We start from the raw sequence: 13,938 nt of genomic DNA, 5'->3' as shown, positions 1-13,938 counted from the left end.
ATCAGCGTAAGTGCAGAAATGCAGGCTTCTCATAGAAGTAGTTCCTGATGTGACGATTTAAAGAACGTAGGCAAGGGGTTTTCCAGCATCGAGTGTTATTTCTGTAGAAAGAATTTGGAAAGAGGAGAAGGCAAAGGGATATGGAAAAGGTACTTACAGTAATTTTTTCAAAACAGTTTTCTTTTAGGACCTATGAAAAAGTTACCAAAGTAAAAATGACCATTTTTGAATGAAAAACAAGTTTTCTTTTTATAAAAATTACATATTTTTTTTCTTTTAAAATACAAGATCCTTTTCATTGTTGTTATATCCTGTAGCAACAAGAAATTTGGCTTTTTTTTTTTTTGCCAGATACTTCTGCTTTCAGTCCAATGAGTCAGTAGCAAATTCCACTAATATATCAGTTGGATCTTGAACTATTTTTTTTTTATACCACAAGTTTCTTCTGAGTTATCCTTGAATTAAGAATACGCAGCCTTTTTTTTCTTTTCTTTTCTTTTTTTTTTTTTTTTTGCCCATGATACTTATGCTGACACATTAAAACAAAAAGCAATAGGCTGAACAAATTTAAGTATCTCAAGTGCTTCAGAGGCCAAAGTTCCTTTGAAGCACCTTAACACATCACTTTATGGATCAAGGACAATGTGGCATAATGGAAGTATTTCTCTTAAAAGATTGTGCAGTAAGACCAGAAGTATCTCTGCTGGGAAATCAAAATGTCATTAGTGGAAACTGCAAATTTAGAACTCAGTGAATCTGGTCAGCATTTGACTCAGTTCTGTTGTAAAATGAGATTTTCCAGTTCATCTGCAGAACGCAATAAAAATGCAGCTGATTCTCGATACCCTGCGACAAGCTGTCTCACGGCATTGATTTCTGTTGGACTCAACTGAGGTCTGGAGCCGGAGCTGCTGGAGGAGCCCGAGCTAGTTGCCAGCTGCCTCTTCATGCTGAGATCGGTGGGTCCTAGGAAAAAATATGCACAAAATTAGACACAAACCGTATTTGTTCTAGTACCGTCGATGTGAACACTCAGCAAATTACTGTCAAATTAATTCATGCATCCTTTCATGAGAAACTAGTGCTATCTTTAATCAAATACAACTACTCTCAGAAAGACTAAAGATCAGTATAATACGATATGAGTGGCTGAGGATTTAGGTGCCTTGTGTAGCCTCTGGTAATCACCTCTTGTTACAGAGAGAGAAGCACATTGAACATGTGCTCTTTGGAAAATTCAATTTTAAGTCTAACTTCCACATGTTGCAAAAGCTTCTCTCTACTAGCAGAGAATGATGAGAATTATAAACTTTTTTTATTGGCTGCATTCATTACCTATCTTAAATTCTACTAATCTAGAATTCTGAAAACTCTTACACCGTGATGCTAACGACTTGAGTAACACACTCAGAAAGAAGGGAACTGAAGACTGAGGGGCTTGGGTGATGTGTTTAGAGTTGGATAAATTTTTAAATGGCAAAAGAGAGATGGATATTTCTTCACTTCAGGCTGATGTTCTTTTCCACCAGAATGATTAAGAAATATGAACATATTATATTGAGATTTGCTTTTGAGGTACAGGAAGTAAATGGTGAATGTCAACAATACTACAGAGAAACAAGACATTTGGAATACTGCTTTATGCATTGTTAATATGGCTCCTATGTTTGCACAAACACATTTTTTCCTTATGTAATTGAACCCAAGCTGGTAGCTCTGATTTTAGACAACATTTCGTATATTTTAACTGAAAAAAAATATAATAGAGTTATTTAACAGTCTTTCATTCAGACATTGGTGTTGAGAAGATATTTCAACTATTTGGGGGTTATTAAGACTAGGTTATACCTATGAATGTTCACTTTTATAGTTCTTACAATTCATTAAGCATTTGCTATAATTATCAAAGTTTGTAGTAAGTGTCAAATTTAAAATCCTTGAAGAAAATATTACTAGGCACATAACAAAAGACAAGCTCCTAATCTGTAATGAATCTACAATTTGAAAATGTTTTAACACATTTTTCATAATATGTGTAACTTTGCACATAATGTTTTTTTTTTTTTTTAATTTACTTAAACAAGGATATCCTATTGTCTCCTGGTTCTTCTTGAGGCATGATAGAAGCAGGTCAAGAATCAACCTCCTCCTACCTTCTACCCTGAAAGAGGCAGATGTCCCATGAGAAGGAAATAGCTTCACTTGGAATTTAATTAGACAGAGACAACCCTAGCACACCAGAACTCTGACCTCTGAAGGAAATTTAGTGGCCTTTTGAAGCTTTGATTTCTCTAGCTGGAGTTAGCTTCCATTTGTTCTGCTATTCACTAAATCATGGTATCGACATGACATGCTCAGAGGTGGGGAGATGTCACAATTTTAAGAGAGAATTACCAAGCCTGTGTCCAAGCAAATCATGGATAGTGTCTAGTTATTTGAAAAGTTCTGAGTAGATTGGGGAAAAAAGCATCATGACATACAAGGGGTTCTGGTCTCTGGATGAACCCACTTTAAATTTTATTTTATTCTTCACTTTCAAGAATCCCTGTACTAGTATAAATCTTTATGAAAGGAAATTGCAAGAATTTTCCTTTCAGCTCTGCAGATGACTAATGTTAGGTTTCTGATAATCATTATTTCATTAGAAGGTGTAACATTGTGTGCAGTTTGCTAATATGCCAATTTGTGGATTGACATACTGAAATAAAATTGAGAAAAGTGTGAGGCCATGGCTCCAGTTCTTTCTGAGATGAGAGGGACTCATTTTATTCTAACACTGTAGTTTAGAGGTTACTTCCCCCACTTTCGTTTCAAAATTCTGAACTTTCAAACCAAGACATATCTTTGACTTACTTCCAAATGTGTGTTAGCACAGGCAAATTCTACACTGCTTAGAAATATCTATGTTCTCTGGAAGAAAATCGAGTTTATTATCTTGATTTCTTTTGCATCTGCAGGGTCAGAATTGAGTGTTTAAATCCAATCTATAAAGAATCATTTTTACTAAATGTCTATTATTTAAATCTTCAATGCTACAAGCTGCAGAAAGAAGCAAAAAATAAAATAAAAATATTTACAAATGCAAAAATAATTTAACTTGTAACCACTCAACCAGTCTTCCTTGATTGTCACTAGATTACATTCCTGCCTGACTGAATTAATGCCGTACTTGAATTAAAGCAACAATATGATATAATTAGGGGGCATCAATTATAAACTAAAAATACAAATTTTATGAAGGTGCTGAATTTAATGAAGTCCAGAAAAAGAATTTTGAGGGTAAGGTCACTAAGAAGTGTGGCTATGGAAAAGCTGGACAGGTTAACAAAACAATGACCAAAGATCAGGACATAAAAGATGCTTCAAGAGAAAATGATTTTAATATCAAATTTAATACAAACACTAATAAAACTTGATAATTTATGTAAGTCCTAAATTTTAACCAAAGTAATGTCTTTTTTAAGCATATGATTTTAATTGAGCATATTCATCACCTGGAAGGCATTTGTAGGATTCTAATAGATTCTTCTCTTGATAATTGCCTTTTAGCAGATTAATGCTTTGCAGATTAATTACTTCCAATTAAAGGTTAAACTGAAAGCTCTTCAATGAACAGTGAAAAGGAGTTTGAAATATGGGGATTCACTTAGTGTTTATGTCTGAAAACACTGCTAGGTCTGTAGTATGTACTCAGTAAATATATCCACTGCAAATTCATATGGGAATGGAGATCTAAGTTTTTGTTTTCATTTATTATAGTACAGGGAATTTATAATACATTTTGCCATTACTTGTGATTCAAACAATATTGGTCAACATCAAAATTCAAACAATATTGGTCAACATCAAAATGGCAGGATAAGATTGCCATATAAGCACTGTTTTGCCTTGTAACTTTAGATTGGATTCATCAAGTAACCTTGCCAGTTCTTCAGCTAAAACTCATTTCAAAGCCATTCAATGCTTAATAATGGTACTGGAGGACAGTTCTCCTTGTTTAAAAAAGTTTCAATTTTGGAAATCTGGGAATGGAACCACCATTTTGACCCAGCTGTCCTTCTCCTCGGACTATACCCAAAGGACTTAAAAACAGCATACTACAGGGACATAGCCACATCAATGTTTATAACAGCACAATTCACAATAGCTAAACTGTGGAACCAACCTAGAGGCCCTTCAGTGGATGAATGGATAAAAAAAATGTGGCATATATACACAATGGCATTTTACTCAGCATTAAAAGAGAATAAAATCATGGCATTTGCAGGTAAATGGATGGCATTAAAGAAGATAATGCTAAGTGAAGTTAGCCAATCCCAAAAAAACAAATGGCGAATGTTTTCTCTGATATAAGGAGGCTGACTCATAGTGGGGTAGGGAGGAGGAGCATGGGAGGATTAGATGAATTCTGGATAGAAAAGAGGGATGGGAGGGAAAGGGAGCGGGTAGGGGATTAGCAAGGATGGTGCAATGTGATGTACATCATTATCCAAAGTACATGTATGAAGACTCAAATTGGGTGTAAAACATTATATATAAACAGATATGACAAATTGTGGTATATATGTGAAATAAGAATTGTAATGCAAAAAAACCCCAAAGGTACATGTATAAAGGCATGAATTGTCATGAACATACTCTATATACAAAGATATGAAAAACTGTACTCTATATGTGTAATAAGAATTGTAATGCATTCCGCTGTCATGTATTAAAAAAAATAAAATCAATAAAACTAAAAAAAAAAAAAGAGTTTCAATCTTAGCTCTGATCTGAAAAACTTTGCAATAAAATTTTATCATCAAGCCACCAAACTGCTGTGTGGTAGAACAAGTCAGGACATATAGCCTATTTCCGGCAACATTTCTCAGAACTGAAGATGATTAAATTGATGAGAATGAATGACATTTATAGGTGACACACTGTTTCAACAACACTTGAAAGAACCAAATGTTTTCCACAATGCTCCTGCTGATATCTCAGTGAATAAGTATAACATAATATACATATATATATAATATATTATATTATAAGCATAATATAATAGGTGTATTATGTGTTAGCAAACTTTGTAAAATCTGTCCAAATAACACATATTGAAGATTCTTTTTTTTTAAAGAGAGAGAGAGAGAGAGAGAGAGAGAGAGAGAGAGAGAATCTTTTTTGTAGATGGACACAACACAATGCCTTTATTTTTATGTGGTGCTGGGAATTGAATCTGGGTCCTGCTTGTGCTAGGCGAGCGTTCAACCGCTGAGCCACAATCCCAGCCCACATTTTGCAGATTCTACTTTATATTGTACTGCATTAGTTCTTTCTCAACATTGAAAATATTCTCAGCTATAGTTGCTCCATGAATACTACCCGTGAAGGCTAATTTTTCTGTCACCCTTAACACATTGATCTCCTGAATAAACACCAAAGTAAAATTTTTACTCCTCAAGAGGCAAGGAAAACCTACTTGAAATCATTTGCTTTGCTTTTTTAATTGAACATTGATAATTTCCAGCATCTCAATTCCTACAACCTATGGCACTATTTATGCCATAATGCTAACTGTCTTAGACGAGTTTTTTTTTTTTTTTTTTTTTTTTTTTCTGGATACATTTCTTTAGCTGTCATAATGAAGCACAACTTACTAAACTTACTACCAGTAAATGAAGTCACTTCCTTGGTTGGTTGACAAATGAGCGAGTTGGAGACTTACTTTGGCTGGAGGTTATTTTTGTGATCAGATGTTTAAGAGGAGTAGTTATTGAAGATAATTTAATGCCTTTCTGGCAAAGGTAAAAAAAAAGCACAACTATAAAACTTCAATATTCTGGCTAACTTAGCTGGTAGGGCATCTACCAGAATGCCTCAATTCCATGTGATACCCCATATCTGTTAATTCCCTTCACCTGATAACTGAATATTTGTTAAGGGTCATATCTGAAATCCTAAGCTGAATATACATTACTAGATTCAACATGGGAATAAGTTGCATTTAGAGTCACAAGTATGATTGAACCATAATATTCTTCCTGAATGCAGGATTATAGTAGCATTATGAAATGGAATAGGGTGTTTTCTTCCTGTTAACTTCCCTTTTGGATATGTTTGTCTAAAATTAAAATTATCTAGTCCTTGTAGTTTTGGTCAAACTCATTTGTAAAATCATCAGAGTTTGATATTTGTAATAGATTTTTGTAATACTGAATTTATTTAATGGCTATAGGTTAATTTGGAATATTGGTTGCTTTTTGAATAAATAAGGGTCAAGTATACACTAGTATGACAATATATTTCACGTATACGGACATCAATGTATTAATATTTTGTTATAAATTTTAATCTTTCTGTTTTCACCCTTATTTTATGCTTCCTCTTTCTTTTTAAATTAATTAATTTTGGTTAGGTATATATGACAGCAGAATGCATTTTGATTCATTGTACACAATTGCAGCACAACTTTTTATTTCTCTGGTTGTACACAATGTAGCATCACACCATATGTGCAGTCATACATGTACCTAGGGTAATGATGTCCATCTTATTCCACCATCTTTCCTGCCCCATGCTCCCTCCCCCCACCTCCCTCAATTTTGTCGCATCAAAGTTCCTCTGTATTTCCTATGCCCCCCCATTATGGGTCAGCTTCCATTTATAAGAGAGAACATTCGACCTTTGGTTTTTGGGATTGGCTTACTTCATTTAGCATGATATTCTCCAAAACATATATTTACCTGCAAATACCATAATTTTATTCTCTTTTAATGCTGAGTAACATTCCATTGTGTATATATACACAGTTTCTTTATCCATTCATCTATTGAAGGGCATCTAGGTTGCTTCCATAATTTAGCTATTGTGAATTGAGCTGCTATGAACATTGAAGTGGCTGTGTCCCTGTAGTTTGCTGATTTTAAGTGCTTTGAGTATAGACCAAGGAGTGGGATAGCTGGGTCAAATGGTGGTTCCATTCCAAGTTTTCTAAGGAACCTCCATAGTGCTTCACAGATTGGCTGCACTAATTTGCTGTCCAACCAGCAATGTATGAGTGTGCCTTTCTCCCCATATCCTAGCCAACATTTATTGTTGATTGTATTCTTAATAACTGCCATTCTGACCATGCACAAAACTCAATTCAAAGTGGATCAAGGACCCTAGACTAGACACTCTATGCCTAATAGAGGAAAAGGTAGACCCAATTCTTCATCAAGTCGGATTAGACCCCGAATTCCTAAATAAGACTCCTAATGCTCAAGAAATAAAATCAAAATTAATAAATAGGATGGACTCAAACTAAAAAGCTTCTTCTCAGCAAAAGAAATGATCAATGAGGTGAAGAGAGAGCCTGCATTCTGGGATCAAATTTTTGCCACACGCATGTCAGACAGAGCACTAATCTCCAGGATATATAAAGAACTCAAAAAAAAACAAAAACAAAAACAAAAAAAAAACCCAAGCAATAAATGGGCTAAGGAGCTGAACAGACACTTCTCAGAAGATATACATTCAATCAACAAATATATGAAAAAATGTTCCTCTTTCTTAATTGATCTTTAAGATATTTATAAAGCCTTTCATAGGCTTAAATTTTGCTTTTGATTTTGTTCGTCTTTTCTATTACATCTTTGTTTTCTATTTAATTAATTTTTCTACTTATTTTCTTTTATCTTCTTAGCATTTTCTCTCTTTTGTTTTTAATTTGAGTTAAATGATTATCTCAAACATAAAGAGATGATAGGAAATGACAACACTAATTACCTTGATTTGATTATGACACATTGTATTAAAATACCACATGGTACCCCACAAATATGTACAGTAATTGCATAGCAATTAAAAGGAAAAACTTGTATAAAAATTATTAGCTTTTCAATTTTCTATTTTTATAGGTATGTACCAAAATACTAATTTAGTTCCATTTCATAAATTTAATATGTAGTGTTTCAATCTTCATTAATTATAAACATTTGGGAATACATTGCCATCAGTATGTTAATAATTCTTTGGTTGTTTTCATTTGCTTAAGTACCCAATATCTGAAAAAATATGTATTATTAAATTTAGATTATTCTTTCCAATCCTGATGTTTTTATTCTCTGTCCATTGGTTTATTTCTTTTTTAATAGTTTTTTTAGTTGTAGATTAACACAATATCTTTATTATTTATTTATTTTCATGTGGTGCTGAGGATCCAACCCAGTGCCTCACACATGCTAGGCAAGTGCTCTACCACTGAGCCACAACTCCAGCCCCTGTCCACTGGTTTCTAAAAGAAGTGTTTTAAAACTCTTTGATTATGATTGTGAATATGTCCTTTTGTCCTTGTAATTTTGTTAACTTTCTTAATTTTGAATCATATATTGGGACACACTGTATCTAGAACATCATTACTTTCTGATGATCTATTTCCTTCATTTTTAGATCATGAACCTTTAGCATTCCAAAGCTTTTGTATTAAAGCCAATTGTTGATTTATTAATACCACACACACACATACACATTTTCTTCTCAATACTTCTGCAAGATTATTATGTACATCTCTCAATGTAAGACCTGAGATCACTCCATCTCCAGTGAACTTTCCCTTGGATTAAGATAAAATGTCACTCATATATTGCTGGTGGGACTGCAAATTGGTGCAATCACTCAGGAAAGCAGTATGGAGATTCCTCAGAAAACTGGGAACAGAACCACCATTTGACCCAGCTACCCCACTCCTAGGTTTATAAAAAAGGGACTGAAAATCAGCATACTATAGTGGGATGCAGCCACATCAATGTTTACAGCAGCACAATTCACAATCGCTAAACTATGGAACTAACCTAGGTGCCCTTCAACAGATGAATGGATCAAGGAAATGAGGTATATATACACAAAAATGGAATATTACTCAGACCTACAGAAGAATGAAATTATGGCATTTGCAGGTAAATGGATTGAGCTGGAGAATATCATGCTAAGCAAAATAAGCCAAACCCAAAAAACCAAAGGCCGAATATTTTCTCTGATAAGCAGATCTTGATCCATAATGACAAGAGGTGTAGAGAAGAATGAAGGGACTTTGGATTGTGCAGAGGGAGGGGTGGGTGTGTGAGGGTGGGAAGGATGGTGGAATGAGATGGACATTATTACCCTGTATACAGGTATGACTACACTAGTGGTGTGACTCTACCATGTATAGCCAGAGGAATGAGAAATTATCCTCCATTTGTGTATGACGTGTCAACATGCATTCTGCTGTCATGTACAACTAATTAGAACAAATTTTGAAAAAAGAAAACAGAAAAAAAATGTCAGAAGCTATACTTCAGTGGGAAATCTATGTCTCCTCTGCAGTCAGGTAATCTTGAAGTCACTTTCAATTCATTTGTTTGGGTCTAACTGTAAGCCTTCAGGGACCATACTTCCAAGCACTTAATTTCTTTCTACATCATCAAACTTACCCTTCTCTATTTAAAAAATGTGGATAAATCAACAACAGGTTACCAAAAATAGGCTTTTTTCCTATAAAATATGTAACAAGTTACTAAGATACATATTCCATGGACTTAAAAAAGCACAAAAATCAAGACATCTGTCATCATCAGGCCAACTAGATATTCAAGGCACTATGCATGGAAGAAAAGGGCAGAATTCTCTGGCCCATCAAACTGTAAGTCACCTTTCTAGAAAAACAAAGAATCAAATGTAAACAGCATCTGCAGGTTAAATTAGATTTCCATCATAATATATTCCCGGGCTGATCTGAAGATAATTTAGATGGCTTACTTTAAAGTTTAATTTTAGTGGAAGACTGTAAATATCACTTTCCTACAGATTAAAAAATATTGTGATTATCCTGGAATAGATTTAGTTGCCTTAAATAATTCAAAACTCAAATCTCCTGGATCTGCTTCAAAAAAATTCTAAATTTTTAAAAGAAACAAATTTCAATAAATAAAGGATTTAATTTCTCACCCATATCTTCCTGATTTTATGCATTATTCATTCATTTGTGTTTTTTAATATGAATTAACCTTGCTTTTAAGAAAGAAACAGCCCAAAGAGAATAATTACACTTGAGCATCTCACATTTTTGTTCTTATCTCAGTCTTTCTACAGTCAATTTAAAGAGAAGTAGTTATTTGTCATACTGGCCTCCCTAATCTTTCCTCATTTATATTTGCTAATCCGTGGTACTCTGCTCTGTTAACCATCTGGTTTATTTAGTACCTGACCTGTCCACCTAAGTGTCCAATTTAGTATTTTGGAGAAACCTGAGTAATCATTGTGATAAGCCATAGAATAACCTGAAGTGTGAATCACTTTCCCAGCACTGTTAGCAATTTGTGAGGAAAAGACTCTTCACATGCTTTTATTTCCAGCCAATTTATGATTTGTGGGAAAAGACACAAATAATTGCCTAGAGAGAGAGAGAAAGGGTCACTTTTTAACTTCAGTTGAATCAAACATACTGCATGAGGTCATAATGATCCATTACATTATTTATGTGCTCATGTATTTATTTACATACACATATTCTTAAGTAAGATTAAGCAATCTATAAAACCAGAAAAAAGTCCAAAGTGTCTACTGATTATTTTTCACAGAGCCCATGAGGTCCAGTTAAGACTGACCACAGTCTTAACATTCCAGGGACTTCCAAGGATTAGCATGAAGTGAAGTGAGTATGATGCATAAGATGATGAAAACCTCCAGATGACCTCAGGAAAGACTAGGTACTTGTTTTATTCCTTTACACCTTTGTTTTGTATTATTTTTAAGGGAGCAACGATCAATAAACCACAATTTGTAAATATCAGTTGTAAAACATATCTCTATGTATTTATTCCATTCCTTCCCAGAAATGTTGAAGACACTTAAAGAATAGAAATAAAATGGAATCTCTATCTGTATTCGAGCACAGATAAGGAAACACCAAAAACCTACTAAGGAATTTGGATTTGAACACAGGGTTCACCTCCAAACAATGAAATCTCACTTAATATTCACATGAACAGTTGCAGATCAGCAAAGGGAAAGCCTGGGGAGAGAGAGTTCTAATGCAGAAGCTTCCTATCCAGGGGAATTTGGGCAAACCATTTACACTCCTCGAGATTCACAACTACAAATAACATTGTTTTCCTTGTCTATTTGTCAGCTTGTTGGAGCAAGAGCAGTGAAATAGAATTATTAATATTAAATGATCCAACAAATGTGAGGTCATATTCTTAGCTGGAATCCTATCCTTGCTTTAACTTTGAAGCAATAATAAAGAATTCAGGGATTTATATTCAAGTAAGAAGATGAGTTCTGGATGGCGTGACATTATATTAATGAGGGACCTCTAGAGAAACAAAATCATATAGATATAGATGTATAAATAAGATATTGTATAATAAGGCATTAGCTCATGCATTGTAGCAGGCTGAGATGTCGAGATCTGTAATCAACAAGCTGGAGACCCAGCAAGGTTAATGATTTAGTTCTAATCTGAGTCCAAAACCTGAGATCCAGGAGAGCTGGCAGTGTAATTTTCAGTTGCAAAAGCTTCAGTCTCAAGCTCCAGGAAGAACTGATATTTCAGTTTGGGTCTGGAAACTGGAGAAGACTGATGATGCTCAAGCAATCTCAGGAAGAAATTCCCTCTTACTGGACTATTTTGTTCTGTTTAGGTCTTCAATTAGTTAGAGGCGGTCCACCCACATCGGGGAAGGAAATCTGCTTTACTCAGTCTATTAAAGCAAATAGTGATTTCATCCAGGAATACCCTCAGAGATATATCCAGAGGGTTAACCAAAAAATTAACCATCACACTCAGATATATTATTCAGATAATTTCTCCCTGTATCCCAAAGGACAGGCATTCCAAGTTACTGTCAATGTTTTGAGACAATTATATATATAATCACGTGCACTATAAGGTAGATGCTAGTTACATAATAAAGACGGAAAAAGAGTTGCATTTAATTTATATGCTCAATGAATTGTTTTAAATTCCTGGATATTGAGCACACACATTTATCCCTCGGTGATTAGGTTTCATAGGTTATTCCACAGTGATTTAAAAAGTTGGATAAGCTATAATCATAACAGAAACATGGATGGCTTATGAGGTAGGATACACAGTTATTAGCAAAGGATTTACCCTTCTGGAATTAAGATTACTAGTGATTCATTAAATTATAATTTATAACCATAATATTATCATATAACACTACAACAATACTATAAAAAGTCAACACTGATTCTCAGTGTGGTCATCATGTTGGAAAATATTTTTATAAAAATTCTTCAAGCTGTGGAAACGATTGTACATTTGTCTCACTGACTGTTTCAAAACACAAAATTGAAGAACTTTCTTCTTTTAGTGGTTTTCCAATATTCCCATCACTATCAATGACTTATGCCTAGGACATATTGCTTTTATTCAAGTGTTTAGAATCACTTGTCAAAGTTCACTATGAATAGACGACAATTATGAAATCACATTGCATTCTATGACACAATTATAAGGTCCCAGAAATGTGTTCATATTTATGTTATCTCTTTATAGGACAAAGTACCCATAAAATCTTAAGTTTGATTCATTTATCTTCAAAATTCTTAGAGGTTGTCTTGTTTTCCTTTTTTTGCCAAAAGAAACTCACTGAATTTTAATCGACTCATATTTTAAGAAGATGTTTAAATAGTATATAGCCAAGGTCATTTTAACATTGGTTGCCTTGGCAGCAGGGTTTTGAAAACAGGGTAGGTAGATTCTGCTACTTGCGCTCTCCAAGTCTAATACTTTAAGGTTACAAAGAGGGAAACAAACATGAAGTTCATGATAGAAGGCTAGCAAAGAACAGGCTATCATCAGATAGAGCAGTTAAACTGAACTGAAGGTTAGCAAGCATGGATGTCCGCATGCTTAAAAAGAATACCCACACTCAATTTACAATCATCCAAAATTGTAAAGGAAACCAGGACTCCTGAAATGTGTAGTTTTTATGCTGAAAACGTTTCTCCTTTTATCCCATTTGTCAATATACCTTGGAAGCAAAATAAAGATTTAAGAAACAAAAAGTTAAGAAGGACTATTTGGAGATAAGAGTATATAATGCCTGTCTTCTCTCACTGATTTTTTTTTATCAAACATTTATACGGCTTCATCAAACATCAAAGAGATTTAAAAGTTAAGCACAATTACTTTTATGAACTTAGACAAAGATATTTTCTTGCATGTGAAGAAAAACAGGGTCGATGGATTTCCATTAAGGTTAATGCTCTTCTCCCAATTTCTTTCTTTCTTTCTTCCTTTTTTTTCTTTCTTTTTTTTTTTTTTTGTACCAGGGATTGAATTTAGAGGTACTTAATCACTGAACCACATCTCAAGTCTTTTCTTTTTAATATATATATATATATATATATATATATTTTTTTTTTTTTTTTTTTTTTTTTTTTTTTGAGACAGGGTCTCACTAGGTAGCTAAGGGCCTTGCTAAGTTGCTGAGGCTGGTTTTGAACTTGTAATCCTTCTGCCTCAACCTCCTGAGACACTGGGATTACAGGAGTGTGCCACTGTGCCTGGCTTCTCGCAATTTCTCACCTTCGTTATTAAGTGACTTAGAAAGCAAATTAACATTTTACAAGAAATGGAAGAAATGGGAAGAGATCATAGTTGGACAGAATGGTGGGAAAAGAATGTTTCTCAGAGAAGGAGGATTCAGAAGAATTTATTTTAAAATGTCTGTTTTGAAGGAGCACAATGAAAATACACATAAGATAAGCTTCCTCACAATTTTGGAGGAACTGTGCTCATGAATATGTTTTCAGGAACAAGGTTTTAGAAAACAGAATTACCCCTTTAATATTGTCTTAAAGGACAACAAAGAGATATATCGCCAGAAATATATCGCCAAAAACAGACACCAGAAAAAAAAATCCTTAAATTCATAGTAGTATAAATTATACTTTCATATTAAA

General features: G+C 33.9%; 1 protein-coding gene across 7 annotated transcripts in view; it reads right to left on the bottom strand.

Moving 5' to 3' along the window:
• Positions 1-772: 772 nt before the first annotated feature.
• Nol4 (nucleolar protein 4) overlaps positions 773-13,938 on the bottom strand; it is a 306,404-nt gene continuing 293,238 nt past the window's right edge. For all 7 annotated transcript variants that reach the window (XM_071602644.1, XM_071602645.1, XM_027935708.2 and 4 more), the window contains one exon: positions 773-966. In XM_071602644.1, the coding sequence (XP_071458745.1) occupies positions 773-966 (194 nt within the window). The remainder of the gene's footprint in view (positions 967-13,938) is intronic.

The sequence above is a fragment of the Marmota flaviventris genome, chromosome 16 (genome assembly GCF_047511675.1).
Source record: "Marmota flaviventris isolate mMarFla1 chromosome 16, mMarFla1.hap1, whole genome shotgun sequence".
Classification (NCBI taxonomy): domain Eukaryota; kingdom Metazoa; phylum Chordata; class Mammalia; order Rodentia; family Sciuridae; genus Marmota; species Marmota flaviventris.
Note: the sequence above shows the minus strand (reverse complement) of the source record. Positions and strands in the feature narration are given on the sequence as shown.